The 18,171-nt window shown below is 34.1% G+C and overlaps 1 protein-coding gene and 1 pseudogene across 1 annotated transcript; one reads left to right on the forward strand and one right to left on the reverse strand.

The window, feature by feature from the left end:
- Positions 1–738: 738 nt before the first annotated feature.
- Positions 739–4,214, forward strand: LOC132184030 (laccase-14-like; annotated as a pseudogene).
- A 2,129-nt stretch (positions 4,215–6,343) lies between these two features.
- Positions 6,344–9,197, reverse strand: LOC132184031 (laccase-14-like). Its single transcript, XM_059597508.1, has 7 exons — positions 9,093–9,197; positions 8,828–9,000; positions 8,233–8,480; positions 7,977–8,102; positions 7,278–7,848; positions 6,589–6,932; positions 6,344–6,483 (listed from the first exon to the last, which is right to left on the reverse strand). Exons 1-7 carry the CDS (start codon positions 9,195–9,197, stop codon positions 6,344–6,346), a joined length of 1,707 nt encoding a protein of 568 aa, XP_059453491.1.
- Positions 9,198–18,171: the final 8,974 nt, after the last annotated feature.

The raw sequence follows: 18,171 nt of genomic DNA on the forward strand, positions 1-18,171 counted from the left end.
TTTTTTTTTCTTAAAGAAATTTTTTTTTTTTTTTTTCAGATTTATTAAAGTATTTTTGTTTTCTTGAAAAACATCTAGGGTCAGTTTTGTCTTTTTACTAGCTTTGGAGGGAACATTGTTCCAATTAAAAGTTTAAATGGGACATTATTAATTGGATGGTAGTTTGAGAAAATTAAATGAATTTTTTTCAAAAATATATTTTAAGTGGGGATCTCTAGTTATTTATGAGAGCAAGATAGGTGCGCGCTTTGAAAAATTAGTAGTTAAAATAGAAAGAGGTATTTTTTAATTAAAATAGAGAGTAAATTTATAGAGTGGGACGATAATACTCTACCTAACCCAAATTCATATGTCAATTAACAATTCATACCCTTGGAAAAAATAGAGTATCTGAGTAAACAAGTAGCGCTAAGAGCCATTTTTTGGAAGCACCCGTAAAAGGATGATTAGTCAAGCAGGTACGCAGTTTGCTCTCTAAAACATCTCCAGCAGTTAGTTGCCGATCGAAATTGATTGATTAATGACTGATTTGACTATTTAAACAAGAATGTTTGGTAGGTTTATATTTTATTTATACTTTGTACTAGAAGATCTTGACAGTTCATCATTTAGACTTTGTACTAGAAGATCTCGAACGATCAAGATTGTTATTATATATGTGGGTGTCAAAAATCAAGAGGAATCACATATGTATGAAACAAAAGAGTGCCTTTAATCAAGGGTGAGGAGAGTCAGAAAATGAACTCCAAGAACATGCATACGAGGTTAGTGTTTCTGGGCATTTTGCTTCTTCTTGGACACTACTCTTTTTGCATGGTTCAAGCTGGCGATGTCCATTTCTATGACTTTGTTGTAAGTCCTTCCCACTTTCCTAGCCTCTAGTGGGCAACCATGTTCTTTGCTTATTCAACCATCACTTGCGGGTGTCCATGATATTGTCTTTTCCTTTCTTTTTTTTTGTTGGAGGGGGGCTCAGGCTCGAAACACATTATAATAATAAATCAGCATCATTAAATGTTCTTTTCTTGTTTTGTAGCTTAAGGAGAAAAACTTCACGAAGCTGTGCAACACGCAGAGCATACTGGTTGTAAATGACAGTTTTCCAGGGCCAATAATTCGAGTTTACAAAGGGGATACGGTGTATGTTAATGTTCACAACCAAGGATACTATGGGATCACTATTCACTGGTAAGAACTACGTTACTAAATCCGTTTTATAATGTCTTTAAAGCCTAAAAAGACAACTGCAAGGCAGCAACTAGCAAATTCTTAGATTTCATTTAAGAATATTAGATAAATTCATACGTATAGTCATACCTTTTTTTATTTTTCTTTTTCTTTTTTTTTCTTTTTTTTTTTTTTTGAAATCAATCATACCTTTTTAGCCAGAGAGATTTTTACAGAGATTTACATGTGCTTGTGATCTATATCCTACTATTGATTTGTTTTTTTTTTTTTTTTTTAAGGAAAAAAATGAAAAGAACTTAAAAAGTAGAGTAAAAAAAAAAAGAATGAAAAAGGAAACCCAAAATCTGAACAGTTTGTGGGGTCACATCCCACTTGCCTACATGTGACTCCGCTGCCGCCGCCCACCCTCATGTATTGTTTGATAAGTGCATCCATCTCTCCTGAGTCCTGGAGGTGTTTCCTCTTGTTCCTTTCACATCGGCGACACAAAATCTGAAAAGATTAATTTCCTTTAACAATTTCCTTAAAGGAATGGTTTAACACAAAATAACTAGACTTTGTCGCCTCATGATTCAGACTAGCTAGTCAATAAAGCCCAGCTTAATTTGTCCCATGCATCCTCTCAGATACAAGTTTTTGCTGGACCCTCCCCCTCCTCTGTTGAGTCCCATCGGAATATATATATATATATATATTATCCACAGCCCTAGCTAGCTAGTTGATGATCATGTGGAGAATTCATTTAGTTTTTTTCAAACTAAAACTAAAAAAACACCTACTAAACATGTATTAACAAACATGCCCTTGGTTTCTTGGCTATCTCTAACATTTTGTCGTGGTTCAAGAGAAAGAAATTAATTCTATTGATTGGGTATCATAATGACATTGCAGGCACGGTGTGAAGCAACCAAGAAATCCGTGGTCAGATGGTCCAGAATACATTACACAGTGTCCCATTGAACCTGGATCAAACTTCACGTATGAGGTAATATTTTCTGACGAGGAAGGAACCCTTTGGTGGCATGCTCATAGCGATTGGACACGTGCCACAGTTCATGGCGCCATAGTTATCTTGCCACCTGTTGGATCTACCTATCCATTTGCCAAGGCGGACGACGAAGAAATCATTGTGCTCGGTATGCAAATATACATGTCTTTCGATCTATTCAGGAGGTGAATAAAAGTTTGTGACTAAAGCAAAAGGATAGTACACATAATTCAGTTTTGTTGAACATGCAGCGGCCTGGTACGATGGAAATTTGAAAGAATTGGTGGATGAGGCCATAGTAACCGGTGATGACTTGCCACATTCTGTTGCTAATACCATAAACGGTGAACCAGGAGATTTTTGTCCATGCTCCAAGGGTATGTCTTTAGCTTTTGATTTGGCAGCTCAGGTTTGAGAGGCTGATGGTATTAAGCCATACTTATCCATGAAATATTTAATTGAAATATGAAATGAATGATGAGAACAAGTTCAAACCAAGTATTTCTGCTTTGGTACCATGTTAATAACTAGAAATAAATGAATTTAATAATTTAATTTATATTCCATCATAGGCAGACTAATATTGGTAGGATAAAAAGTGGAGTCGCCTAATAATTTCATTCATCTTTCAAATTATTTGTTGGACTAAGATTCAACGACCATCTTAATTAATATTTGCAGGAACGACGTACCGTTGGATGGTTGATTACGGCAAAACCTATCTTTTCCGTGTAGTCAATGCTGTGATGAATGCGGAACTCTTCTTTGCAGTTGCTGAACACAATCTCACAGTCGTTGGGATGGATGCACATTATATCAAACCCATTTCCACATAATACATCATGATAAGCCCGGGACAAACAATGGATGTCTTGCTCACAGCAAACCAGCCTCTCGGCCACTATTATATGGCTACTAGACAATACTCAAGTGAAGACGCCTCTGTTACCGGATTTGACCATGTCAATACAACTGCAATTCTACAGTACAAAGGCAATTATACTATCCCATCATCTCCTTCCTTTCCAAGTGCACTTCCTCTTTACTTGGACTTCATGGCTGCCTTGACCTTCACCAGTCGTATAAGGAGCTTAGCAAACAAAGAACACCTAGTAAATGTCCCCCTCAACATAACTGAGAGAATGTATATTACAGTTTCCATGAATTTGCTCTACTGTCCAATCTGTACAAGAGCGCATGATAATGAAACATTGGTTTCAACCTTAAATAACATAAGTTGGGTCAACCCAAGTACTGACGTGCTACATGCCTACTACAGGTTGTTCCCCATTTCCCAAATATTGTGTCATTGCAATCAAATATATATATATATGCCGGCTAATTTGTTTAAAAATATGATCAAGCCTAAACCTATTGTGCAGGAATATCAGTGGAGTTTACACCACAGACTTCCCCGACTACCCCCCTTCATTCTATAACTTTACAGATGATGAAATGACGGCCGAAAACATTGTATTAACAAGGCAAGGGACCAAGGTGAAGGTGTTGAACTATGGTGAGGCAATGGAGATAGTTTTTCAAGGGACTGGCGTGGTAAAAGGCTCGGTAAATCATCCAATGCATTTGCATGGATATAGCTTATATATAATTGGAACAGGTTTTGGTAATTTTGATAATGAGACAGATCCAAAAGGGTTTAATTTGGTTGATCCTCCAGAATTGAATACCTTTGGAGTTCCTAAGAAGGGATGGCTTGCCATCAGATTTGTTGCAAATAATCCAGGTATTTCTACTCTTGTTGTTTGCATGTTTCTTATTCTTTTTTCAAATTCCTTTGATTATTTAATACATCGAATGATTTTTCGCAGGTGTGTGGTTTTGGCATTGTCATTTTGATCGACATCTGAGTTGGGGTATGAACACTGCATTTATAGTAAAGAATGGGCCCACTAGTGAGACAAGCATCCGCCAGCCCTCTACTTACATGCCTTCTTGTAAAGTTCCCTTAAAATCTTGGATACAAAACAACGATGGGTCGGATGAAGAAGTTATGCGGAACCAAACAAGACTTGATTAGGTTCTGTAGTTCTATTTAGCTTTTACTACTTAATTGGGTCATAGATGCAGAATATGATGGAGTACAGAGTTCATTATCTACAACCATCTTATGTTTATTGTCGTGTTTTTGGTCATGACTTGAGTTACACGAAGACTATCTACAAGCGGAGAGATCAATTGGCTGAAAGAGTCTATTTTCGTAGTAGCACTAGTAGATTTATGTCATCCTTTAGTCAATAATTGTCTTTTATCCTAATTCCACTATAATAAATACGTTGCCTGGCAGGGGCGGAACCAGGATTTTGAGTGTGGGGGACGATTTTTTTTTTTTTTTTCTTTTCTAATTAAAAGGTTAGGCTGGAGAGACTAATTGTGGTTATCCTATCTGGGCATAACTATAATAACACCTACCAAATACATAGATACATATGGTAAGATATAATTTCATAGTAAATCACAAGTCATTTTTGTTAAAATTTTATTATAGTTCTTATTTCCACTAACAAATGAAAGAATGCCAAATAAATTAATGAATCCAAACCCATCAAATATTTAAGTTAATTAACAACAATGAAAGCTAAAAATAAAACTTGTATAATTTTTCTACATCAAAATACAGTAAATACTTATTCAAAATCTTAATCTTATACATTTCAAAAAACACAACAACATAAATTATTAACAATATAAACTAAGCACAATCTATAGAATTTAAGAAAAATGGTACGTTCGAGTGTGAATTGTTTCTCCTAACAAAATATCTTGAAGCTCCCAGCAATAATACTATCAATACTGCTCTAAAAAGATGCTGCAAATCTGCTCCCAACAACAATACGCTTCAAAACAATGCTGCAAATTTTCAATAATAAAGATAAGTCGTCAAATGTTAATTTTAATATGAATTATGATCAAATCTCAAATTATATTAATATTTAGGAACTAAGCCACACGTGATAGTATGATACAGCCCACACCCACAAAGCTAATATTTAATTTTTTTTTTTTTTCTAATTCACCAAGACTTCTCGCTTCTCATATGAACTGCAAGACACATGTGATAGGACACAACAAATCATGGCCCACCGGTAAGACTTTTCTAGTCTAAGAGAGATAGAGTCTGGTCCAAGAGAGAGACTTTGAAAGAAAGAGAACTGAGAAAATCTTCAAGTATGGTGTGAGAGAGAAAAAGTTTAAGAGAAAGAGAAAGTCTTGCTGTAGATAAACACAAGAGAGTAAAAAATTAATTTGGGGGATAAATTTCTAAATTTAAGGGGTAAATATATAAAATATACCTACTTTAATGAAAATTTCAAAAACTTTGGGGGGACAAAACTTTGGGGGGACATTTGTCCCCCCATTGTTGTACATAGTTCCGCCCCTGATTATTACCTACTCCAACCCAAATTAGGAAACGTTATAATATATATATACTCGAGACGGCCATTGTGTCACATTGATAAAAGAGAAAGTCTAAACGATTTTCTTCTGTGTTTTCTTTTTTTATACAACTTTCTAAACACTATTCATTAAATTTATAGAACTCACACTTTTCTACATGAGTAGTGTGTTTGTGCTCCTAAATTTATAGAACTCACACTTTTCTACATGAGTAGTGTGTTCGTGTTCCTAGTTCTAGTGAGCATTATCTATTTGTTAGTTTATCATGTTGCTCGATGAGTCCTTTAGTTTTAGTTACTTAATGGACCATGTTATTCTAATAGTAATTAAGTGGGTCTTTGTTTTTAGGAGTGTGAATTTCCGTTGTAGTCTATTTAAATGTATTACTCAATGAATTATTTACTTTCTATTTTTATTCACTTTATTTTACCTCTTTCAACCTAAACAGTTGAAAGAAAAGAGTATTGCTCGTGCGACTATCCTTTTTTATTTAATTTCTAACAGGTACACCCCTCTATTATATGTAGCTTAGCGATGGAAAGAGAAAATTTTGAATATAAGATAAACAGAGAGAGGATGTCCAAAGTTATTTTATTCAAGTGTCTACGAATCAATGCTCACAAGGAGGAAAACAACAAGAACAAAAACAGGAAACTATTCAAACGACTGCTCAAATCATAAAAAATGACATTGAAATTAAAGGTTGATTTCGTAGATGACATTGAAGGATGAAGCACAATCTTTTCATAACTATTTAGGAGGACAAGCAGGGAAATTAGGCGGGGGTAGCAGAATGCGTTCGTCAGGGCTGTCCCCATTCTGCACAATGATAACACCGCTCATACCCCAACTCGAATGCCGTTCCAAATGACAGTGCATAAACCAAACCCCTGAGAAACATCGCCATGTCATTCACAAATATTCATATATATATATATATATATATATAGTGGGCTGGGAGATAAAGACAAAAGAAAGAGAGAGAGAGAGAGTACCAGGATTATCGGCTTTGAATCTAATGGCAGCCCATCCATTCTTAGGAACTCCGATGGTGTTAACTGCCGGTGCATATGTCGTATTGTAATTTGTAATATCGTCACGGTCCCAATTGCCATCACCCGTCCCAACCAAAAAGAAGCTATAACCATGAAGATGCATCGGATGATTCTCTGCGTTCCCAACATTAGTCCCTTGGAACACTATTTCCACGTTTGTCCCATAATCTATTATAAGTGCCTTGGTTCCTACGCTTGGGAGTTCATAATTAGCCGCTTCATCTCCTGTGTAGTCAAACGGCACGGGCGGCATAGCCGGGAAATCTTTGTCGAAAGGTAAGCCACTGCATAAGCATAAAGGTTTTAAAAGTAGTTTATTTTCGGTATAAGCAATTGAGCAATATATTATTCAAATTTAGTGATACTTCCAGCCTCCAGGTACATGTTGCTGGGTAGTAGGTGCGTGCGTGCATGATTTATGGAACATTTAACAATTATAAATATATTACCCTAAATCCTAATCATATCAGCTAAAAACCGTGTTCACATGTGAATAATAGTGGATGATAATTAGCAATGATATACTTTAATAAAAATCCAATTAAAAGAATTAAAGTGGGAAGGGATCTTCAGGAAACAGAAAAACAAGAAACAAATAAAAACAGTGTGGTGCAGTCGTAGGTACGTACCAGTAGTATGAATGAAGTATATCAGTGGTTGGGGTGAGGAAACTTATGTTGTTCAAGCTTGCAGATTGCCTCGAATCCTTACAATCCGGATCGGTGCAAGGTAGCCGGTTTACAGAAACTGCTATCAAAATGCGTTTGATGTCGTCTGTCGGCACATCAACCGGGTTCAATGACTTTATTTGACTTGTGAAGTTGCTTGCAGCATCCCTGTTGCTTGAATCAGGAAGGGACGGAGAGGGAATAGTGGTCGGAGGAGTAGCCCCTGTATACATAAGAATGGCTGAAGTGTTGTTCTTGTCGAATGGGGCAGGCAGACTGTGGTCCATGAAAGGAGTAGCAACGATGTAATAGTAACTGGGTGCCTGGTTTGCTGTGAGCAATACGTCCATTGTTTGTCCTGGGGTTATCATTATGTAATCGACGGTTATGGGAGTTATGTATGCACCATCTTGTCCCACAACTGTTATCGTGTGGTCTGCGATTCCAAAGAACATTTCCTCATTCATCACCGCATTTACTATACGGAGAAGATATGTCTTGCCGTGTTCGACTAATAAAGGATAACTTGGATCTGCAACATCAATATATGATATGATATATAATATATGAATTAAACAAGCAATTTATTTCATAGACGTGAGAAAACTAACTACTTTTAACCACGAGGAAACCATATATTTCGTTGTTTAATAATCTTACCATCGGGGCAAGCATCTGAAGGTCCTAGTAGGCCATTGATGGCATATCCATCTGACATTTTTGGATCACCACCGGTTCTCAGGGCCTCTTCGATATTTTCCATGACATCTCCATTGTACCATTCTCCTGCAGCACAATAGAATTAAATGAAGAATTAATTAATTCAATATGCATCTATAAACTCGGCATTTAATTTTCTAAAGGAAATATGAGAATCTTCAGTATTATAACTAGCTAGCAATTAGTCAAGCTATACCAAGTACAAGCACGTGCTCGCCATCGGGTTGTGTATCATATGGATAAGGGGCTCCCTCTGGCGGCTTGATGACAATGGCGCCATGGATTGTGGCACGTGACCAGCCACTATGGGCATGCCACCAAAGTGTTCCTTCTTCGTCAGAAAATATAACCTCATAAGTTAAGTTTGTTTGTGGTTCAATGGGCATCTGTGTGACGTACTCAGGACCATCATACCATGGATTTCTTGGCTGCTTCACTCCGTGCCTGTCAATTCATGTCATGGCCAAACTATTCTTTAGTTTTCATGATATTTTCATTTAATTTCATACCATATATATATCATTATGGTTTTGGACAAATAACGTTGATCCTTAGGACTGATATGGGTATCATCCACGAGTTCATCAATATGGCATATATTAATTCCATTACGACCCAAAGCTTCCCATCGATCGTTGCATGTATATTGTGAAATTTACTCTTTCTTTCCCCATAAAATATAAAAATTATTCACCCACACCCCCACCACCCCCCCAAAAAAAATTAAAAATTAAAAAATTGCGCGCGTGGCACGCAGACTATGCAGTTACTGGAGAGAGAGTTTTCAGTACCAGTGAATAGTGACACCATAATCTCCATTATTGTGAACATTGATATATGCCGTATCGCCTTTACGAACATGAATCGTAGGGCCAGGCCATACGGGTAAGCCCTCTATTTCTACAGTAAACATGCTCTTTGTTTGGCCACACAGCCTTGTGAAATTCACGAGCGACTCCCTCAGCTGCAATCAAAACAGACAATTACATAACGTTATATATATCAAAGTTGCAAACATAACGTGAACATCGTAGCTAGTGCCTAGTGGACACTTACAATGAAGCTATAATGGTGGTCCTCGGCTGCCGTACGAAGCAGCAGCCCATCGAAGAACAAAAAGCCAAGGAAAGCAAAAACCAAACCCATCTTCTTTACTCCCATACTCACACGCTAATTGTAACTACTTCCTGTCTTGCATGTGTGACTTTCAGCATGGACTTGGGTTCTACTTATAGAGCCAACTTTCCTCAGGCACACCTCCCAGAATATATATATATATAACTCTTGAAAAGCATGAGATAAAGACGCATGTGTTTGCAGGTTTTCAGGGATTAAATCACAAATTTTAGATTCCCGAACGGCTATTATAACTTCTACTGCAAGCTAACGGCCGCTGGCTGTTTTTTATGTTTGTCGGTACCTCGTTATATAAAATGTAGCTTAACCATGTGTTTGTACCTCTTAGTTTCGCAAAAGCTAAATTAAAACAAGTTTTCTTTGCTAATACTGATCACAACGTCTGTCTACCATGAGCAACTACAACTAATTTCACTGGAAATGCTTTTAAGAATCCCCTATGAACTTATAGCTGGAATTTTCTTTTTGAAAGTGCATGTATAAGTTCCATGGTGGAATAGCTAGGTTCTCAACCGATATGCTACAATAAAAGTTCAAAGACTCTTTCTTCTTTTTTAATATTGTTTTCCTTTTCTCCTTTATTTTATTTTATTTTATTTCGCATAATGGAATTCGATCGAGGACGAGGTGATCATGGCATGGATTACATTAAACCGCGGATTACCAAGTTGAGCTGTTTCATATATATCCACCCTAGCTTTTTGCATTTTGTCACGTGGAGAATTTGCCCAAAAGTCAATCACGATTATTTTATTACGATTCTGAAATTTTGTTGAGAGACATTGCTCGTAGATAACTTTTAAGAATGAGAGGGATGTTTGTTGAATTTTGATATATATATATATATATATATATATATATATATAGATGAGTGTAAAAAGATAGAGCCCCATATTGAATATATGTAAGAAGCATGAGTTGTTAATATAACACTGTCAGACTTAAATTCATTGGCTTAAGTTTTTGGATCGTATAGTGTTTTAACATGCTATATTATGAGCTCACTAAACAAAAAAAAAAAAAAAATTCTTAAGTATCAATCTCCCTAACAAGATTTAATAGTGATTTTATAAACCACTTATGGGTAAGAGCATTTACAATGAGGTTTTATATTTAATTTTTTTAAAAAAAAAAAAAAAAAAAAAAAAAAAAACTCATGAAAACACCCATTTAACAAACTCTATTTTTTACTTTATATTTCACTATTTTCATATATGTTCCTTACATTCCAACTAAGAGCCAAAAAGTTAAAGTTATATAATTTTTAAAACTTATTTTTTACTATATTTTCTCCTGATTGATTTAAAACTAATAAAAATAATATTTAACTGAAGTAGGAAAGGTATAGGGAGTTTGATGTTTGATTCATTTTAAAAGTAACTCTCTAAGTTCGATAAAGTGAATTTTTCTCATCAAATTTAATTTTTATTTAAGGAGTTCATTGTAAATGCTCTTACAGGAATAAGGATTTTCTCGTACTTATTATTAAAATTTAAAATTGATGCATTTGATGACATTCATAATATTAAATTTAAAGTTGATACATTTTCTGACATTTATCAATACATCTATAAACAACAATAAACCTTTTGGGTGCACAGAAAAACAAAAAAGGGCCCCTTGGCGTGCAGCAAGTGGAACCAAGTAAAGCATCTGCAACATGAGTGGGTAGATTTAGAGTGAGATTTGGTTTGGGGTTTTGTATTCAAATACGAGGAAATGAGTGAGTAATAAACAATTTAGTAGTTGACTGTTTGTTAATTTATAAAGTAAGTATGATATAAACTCTTACTAATAATATATATTTTAATAATTAGTGTGATAAACACCACATAAACTATTACATTAAGTTTATAAAATTTTTTTGATAAAAGTTATAGAACCTTTCATAATATACATTTTCGAAAATAGCACGGTGAAAGAATGACATTTATTATTATTGATAAATGTTTTTTTTACATTCATGGTGCATCTCACATACGCTTCTGCTGAGTTGATATATTCCATCTATCATTTTTTTTTTTGGAGAAATGTTATATTTTTATCTTCCGTCAGTCTCTGTTCCATCTCTATTCATATTTTTTTTTTAAAATCATCATTAAATATGGCTTCTATAGATTCACTTGTAAATTTAAAGAAGAGATGTATGGAGATATGAAGGAGTAGCACGTCTATTTTTTTTCTTAATTAATGGTCGATGAATTGAAGCATTTCTTCATGTAAAATGTATGCGAAATGGACAAAAAAATAAAAAACAAAAAACAAAAAAAAAAAACGTTTCTTATTATTATTATTATCATACATATATTGTTGGTTCTCGATAACTTACCCTAATTAAAACAAAACCGTATTCTTTTTTAATGAATACGCATTGAATTAAACAAAACTGCAATACAGGGGATCGAGAAGGCCGGTGACGAGGCCGCCGAAAAAAACAAAGGCAGATTACAACAAAACAACCAAAAAAACACACACACAACAACTCAGATATACAATTAACAATGCAACCTAGCTAGATAAAAGTTCTTAATATATATTTATTACATAAGTTATAGCTTTCTTTGTCTTTTCCTTTTTCCCATTGGTCAACTAAAATTTTAAAATCACTTATTCAAATAGGCACATTTGGAGATGCCATGTAATAATTAATGAATAGTGCTAGCTCGTGGCTCTCGTGGATGATAAGAACGAAGCACTTTCAAAATTAATCTCACATAAAGTTAAGTGTGGCATGTCCAGCCATTTACACAAATACTATCTATCTACTATTTACACTTTTTTTTAAAAAAATAATAATAATAAAAGAAAAATGTGTAAAAATAAAAGGCACCAATTATTTATGGTAATTGACATAAAAAAATAAATAAATAAATAGTAAAAGAAATTAACATAAAGCCTAAGTTGCCACGTCATAAAAATTTCAAAATAATGTGAATTTTATTAATTAATACTGTAAAATTTAATCTAATTTCATTTAAAATGGAGAAATCATGTTCTCAAATGTGACACGGAGGAGGTCACGAAGACTATTGTGTCAGATGTGATAAATATATATAGTTAGACTGGTCTTTTATCTTTATCCTCATTCAAAGATCACAAAGTAATGCGGTTAATTAATTATGTTGAAATGATAAAAGTTTTCTCAAAAATAGGACCACTAAATCATGTTGGTCCAGTGGATAAACCAATATATAATTCCCACGCCTGCATTAATTCCAGCAGTTATATGCTTATAATATTCCGACCATTGTTTATTTAATATACGTTAATTGTCCACATGCTAATTAATCCTTAATTAGTATATTTCTTTAGTTTATTAGATATTTTATCCGTTAGAGAGAAGCCCGAAAATTTATTATAATTTTCCGATTGAATAGTGAGTTTTTATATGTCTTGGACGTCGGTGAAGGCCAAAATGTAATATATATTTAAAATATGAGATCCTTATCCAATTGAGTGTGAATGTAATGTGATATATAAAGGCCTCATTTCTTACAAATAAATAAATAAATAAAGGCCTCGTTTCTCAATTGAAAATTGCCATGTCCGCCAAATTAGATTCCAAGAGGACTTAGGGACGCGTGTCCATTATATCAAAAGATTTTTTTTTTTTTTTTTTTTGACATGTCCGCATAAGAGGGAGAGGGGAATTCGAACTAGTGATCTCCGCTTCATTAAGCATAGTCTCAGCCGATTGAGTTACCTCTTGAGAATCATTATATCACTATATATATATATATATATATATATATATATATCAAAAGGTGTTTAATTATTATATTAAAACTTACTTCTTTTTTGATTGAGACGTACTCAAGTATTTCCCATATTGTCCTAATTTTTAAAATTACTATTAGATCAGTGTAGCCTATCTTTTTTCGGTCTTTTTCTTACTCTCCCACTTTTTACCTCTTTTTTTAATTTGTAGCTATCAAAAAAATCACATTATTAATGCCCATTCTATTTTCTAGTAACGTAAGGGTTAATACGTACACAAGTTGGCCAGCCATCCGATTAGTGTGGCTAGAGGTAAGTAATGATAATTTTTTCGTAATTTTTTTACAAAAAAAAATTATCATCACTTTACCTTTGAATATTCCATTCCTATTTTGACGTTTATTTCAATATTACTAAAGCGAGTTTGTTTTGACATAAAATATTTTTTTGTTGAAAACATTTTTCAGTATTTAGCTACGGATCAGGAAGAGGGTGTGTGAGAATCGATGGCCTTTAAGATTGGAATTGAGATCCAATGTAATTAGTTTGCTCATATTTTGCTTGCAAATTGGGCAAACAATTTTTGAGAGAACCATTGTGGAGTCTACCTACCTAGGCAAGTGTTGAGGAAGCTTGAGGCCTGCTCGAGCAAGTAGGCCCCATAAGGAGCATCTCACAATATTATGCCAGGAGGTGTGCGTGGAAGAGTGGTAAAAAATTGTTTACGCATATGAGAAGCATAAACATTTCATGCCTCATGAAGGTTATTTTCCTTAATTAGTCAATTGAAATATTCCAGGTTGGCCAATATTTTACACCGGGCCAAACACTCAAAAACAAGAAAAATCTTTTTCCAACAAATATTTTTCGTCGAAACAAATGGGGCCTAAATGCAAAAATATTTTGAGGCACAGAAGTCTTACACTTTAGAAGTGATCATCAGGTGCCATCTACAACCTAACAAGAGAAATTACAATTGATAGAGATTAGAGACCATCAAGATAGACCTCGTTCTTCATTCCAGCATGGTATGTCGAAGCAATATCCAGCACAACTATAAAGGACCTAGGATATATAATTGGTACGTAGCTTTCGGGATTAAGCTTAACTCATGAGAAAGAAAATTAAAGGGTACCTATATATATCTCTATCAATTTCTTTTGTTTTGTTATTTTTCTCCCCAAATATCAAAAAACTTATAATTCTATAATTCCCAACATTCTATATATATATATATATATATATATATATGCTTTATTTCTAAATGCAATTCCAAACATGCTCAATTATAAGGTGGATTAACAGGATTGCTACACTTACAAGACTATAGTTTACATATTTCGTACGGCATTAGAAATTTAGAATAGTACTGATGAATTCATATCCTGCATTTACGGAGTGGGATTCAAAACATAAGAGGCTGATAATTTACTTTTACCTTCGATCTGTAGATAGCACGTGATTAGTTGTTTTATTTATTAATACACATATAAGAATATTATTGACGCATGCATGCAGCTTTCAATGTAAATGGATAAATAAATAGATTAACTTGAAAGATTCCTTTTCTATTGTCTTTGTTAATTGTTACGATCGAGATCGGAGATCACTTTGTGGAACAAAATTTTAACTTTAGATATCGCTTTAGTAGGCTTTATATCGGTTCTTGTTAAACTTTTTTTCTTTTTAAATAAAAAAAGAAATCAATAATTACTAAACCTTGCCGCAAAGAGAGAGAAAAAGAGCCTAGAATCTTTTGACAAAAGCTTGAATCTTTCGATAAAAGAAGATTATTGGAATCGGACCTGGTAAATGGTAATGTTCATCACAATTGTTTGAAAATGGCGAAGGAGATAATTGAAAACCCACGTGCTTTCATCGTAATAATTATTAATGTTTCCTTGTCTTCATGTCTATAGTGTCTAGCTACCACATGCTTACTCAAGTAAATAATATCTTATTAAAAAAAAAAAAAAAGTAAATAATATCTCGGTTTAATTTCACTTTTCACTACAACAAATATATACCGATCTCATGAGCTCTGTTTATTACTGTTTTTTTTATAATATATTTTGTGAGTATTTTGTGTTTTGAGTTGTTTGTTCATGTTTTTGTTTTAAAAAAATAAAAATAAATAATAATTGTTATAACAAAGTCACTAGCTACTTCGAAGACAGAAACAAACTTTTCCTTCATATATAGAAAATACATGGGATATTGTAATGTGTGGCAAAAGTAACATTAATTCTAAGGAAATGGCATCATGAGATTACCTTAAATCAAAGTTATTACTGGCGCCACTAGCTTTCTATAAGAGGAAAACATCAGATTTTGGGACACTCGCGGAGCTAACAGATCGAACTCGATCGGCCGGAACAAATGAGAAATTCTGGAGATAATCAAAAGCAGTTGAAGATGGAGATCGAGCTAGTTTAGAGTATTGAAGAAATTCAAAGCAGGCCATCGGGTTTCCTTGATTTTATATGCCTCATCATATAATTTTAATTTGTTAGTACAAGGAAAAAAAATGAAGTACAACGATGTACTACTGCATCTTACTTGCTAAAATACTTTATCCTTCCTCCCACCGAACCATACCATCTGATATCTTAGAGTTAAATGTTCACTTGTTTTAAAAGTTTAACTTATTAGAGGGGTTGTTTATATCATTTAATTCACCCCGAAGCTTGAAATATTTCACGTGTTATTTGGCCCTACACGTGGGAATCGAGAAGTGTTAAAATATTAATTTAATGATTAAATCTATCTCTTTAATTATATTAACTTAATCTTTTGAAAAAAAATGATAATTTAACATAATATCATACCAAAAGTTTTGAGTTCGAACCTTATCTCTCTAATTTACATTATATTTTAATTAAATATTTCAAGTATTGAATCTTACTAGCTTATTCAAAAAAAAAAAAAAAAGAAAAAAAAAAAGAGCCTAGATGTGTTTGAGCAACCCTGTCTTGTTGAGTTCCACACCCACCGTAATTTAGTTGAGAATGTTAGGTCAACATTGTTATTAGAGAATTATAAGATAAAAATATGTCATCAAGAAAACGCAATTAAGTCAAATATGGAAGACAGAATACCCTAGCCCCCTTCGAGTGTGATCCTCCCTTCCCCTTTTTTCCTTGTTTTTGTTTTAGATTTTGTTTAGACTCCAACAGCAACGCCCAACCTCCTCCACCGCTTTGGCCGTCTACTCCACCTCACTGTTCGTTTCCCTTCACAATCTTTTGGCTTTGTCAATTTCTACAAGGGTTCTTAAATTAGTTTTTTCCGAAGTAGATCTACGTTTTCGCCGCCGGTCCAAGTCCTATACGTGTCATTACACCTTCTTCCTCAGCGTCAACGAGTCCTGTAAACAACATACGTTTTCCCTCCAATTGGCACGTGATGGTTGTAGTTCGAACGCGCTGAAGCGTGGATCATGTGAACCTCAAACGCTTTTGTTTGAGCTTGCCGCTGCTATTTGTGGTTTTTTGTTTTTTGTTTGTTTATGTTGTTCTGACTTTTAAGTTGAGGACGGATAATTTTTGGTGTGAGGGCTTATCTCTCACGGCCAGTTAAATAAAACTTTTTTTGTAAGGATATGATTTACCCATGTCTTAAATATAATATGTCAGGAGCAGATCTATGCCATAAATGAAGTTTGTACATTGGTGAGATTAGAGGTCATAGATACGACTTTGTAACCACATAACTTTTGCCTATGTTTTTAAGAGCTTTATGCTCTGTGAATTGTGATGTAAGAACTTTCTGCTTTGAATCATTTATAGAATGAGAAGAGATTTACCTATTAAAAAAAAAAAAAAAAGAAGGAAGACAGCATACAAACATATATGGTGGGTTACATGAAGAGAATTGGGCTCAAATTAAACCCAATCACCACACCAAATTATACAACTCTAACCCCTGCTCATTATTCTTAATTAAGACCATGCAGTAACCACATGCTTGAGCCCAATCCACATGCATTCGCAGGCTACCTAAAACAAGATCCAAAAATTTGCTCATCTTGGAGCCCACAAAACACACAAGTTAACACACCGATCGAAGCAGAGCAGTGTGAGCCTTGTTCTTTCTTCATCTTCCTCGCTAGGTCTCTTCATCATCATCAGCTCATTTCCTCTCTTTCACGTGGCAGTGGTGGTCAACCTTATTCCAGGATCCAGGCAAGCCGAGGAGTTGACGTTTAGTTGCGCATCACAGCACGTGAATAACGAGAATTGAGAACTTTAGATTTGAGCCGTAAAACAGAAAAAGAAAAATAATAATAATAATAATTCAGTTTTACCTCACTATTCACAAAAAAGTCAAGCTTAATATGAGATTCTCATATTTCTCAATCATGGCCGTCCAATTTTATCCAACGCTTTACATAGTGTTATGCGTCTCACTATAAAATAATTAATAAAATATTATTTAACTTTTAAAAGAAAATAAAAAATAAAATAATTAAAAATTAAAATAAAAGAATAAAAACAATGGTGGCCGGCCACCCCAGTTGAGCCATGGGGTGGCTTCGGCCACCCCAGACAGGCCTGTCTAGGGTGGCCAAAGCCACCCCATGGCCCTTAGGGGTAGTTTGGCCACCCCAAAAAGCTAATTTATTTTTTTTTTATTATTATTATTATTTTTTAAAATTTGGCACTTGGCACTACAAAAATACAATTTTTTTGTGACTGGAGTTTTCTGACGTGACCCTCCTATCGTGTGTCGATTGTCAGAGGCATAGCTGACAGGAAAATTTTTTTCCTGAAGTGTTACTGTGTAGCACATCAGGAAATTTAAAAAATTAATTAAAATTTTTTTTAAAAAAAAAAAAAAAAAATTCTGGAATTTTTATTTTTTCAATTAAAAAATGTATTAATTAATTTATTTATTTTTGTAATTTATTGAGCGGTTCAGAGAAACGAATTTCTCTGCACCACTTGTTGGTGCAGAGTCTCCGCATAGTCTTCTCTGCAGAGAAACCCAACAAATTTGTTGGGTTTCTCTGCACCACGAAAATGGAGGCCTTGTTTCTGCAAAAAATTTCTCCTAAATCTTTTCTCCATTTTCTCACTTCTTTTCGATTTCCATTTTCAAAAACCTAAACCCACACCCAAAAATCTTCAAACAATCAAAAACCCAAAACAATCCGAAAAATCAAAAACCTAAACGTCCAACTCAACAAATCTTCAAAAACATAAAAAAAATCTTCTTATCTTCTCCTCTTCTTCTTCTTCTCTTCTCTTCTCCTTTTTTTTTTTTTTTTTTTTTTTTTTTT

The sequence above is a fragment of the Corylus avellana genome, chromosome ca6 (assembly GCF_901000735.1).
Source record: "Corylus avellana chromosome ca6, CavTom2PMs-1.0".
NCBI classification, from domain to species: domain Eukaryota; kingdom Viridiplantae; phylum Streptophyta; class Magnoliopsida; order Fagales; family Betulaceae; genus Corylus; species Corylus avellana.

Excerpts from the sequence above, each read along its gene's own strand:
- LOC132184031 (XM_059597508.1), bottom strand. The coding sequence starts at position 9,197 with ATGGGAGTAAAGAAGATGGGTTTGGTTTTTGCTTTCCTTGGCTTTTTG. Across the intron at positions 9,001-9,092 it reads ACCACCATTATAGCTTCATT|CTGAGGGAGTCGCTCGTGAA; the intron begins GTAAGTGTCCAC and ends TTTTGATTGCAG. Across the intron at positions 7,849-7,976 it reads TTCAGATGCTTGCCCCGATG|ATCCAAGTTATCCTTTATTA; the intron begins GTAAGATTATTA and ends TTGATGTTGCAG.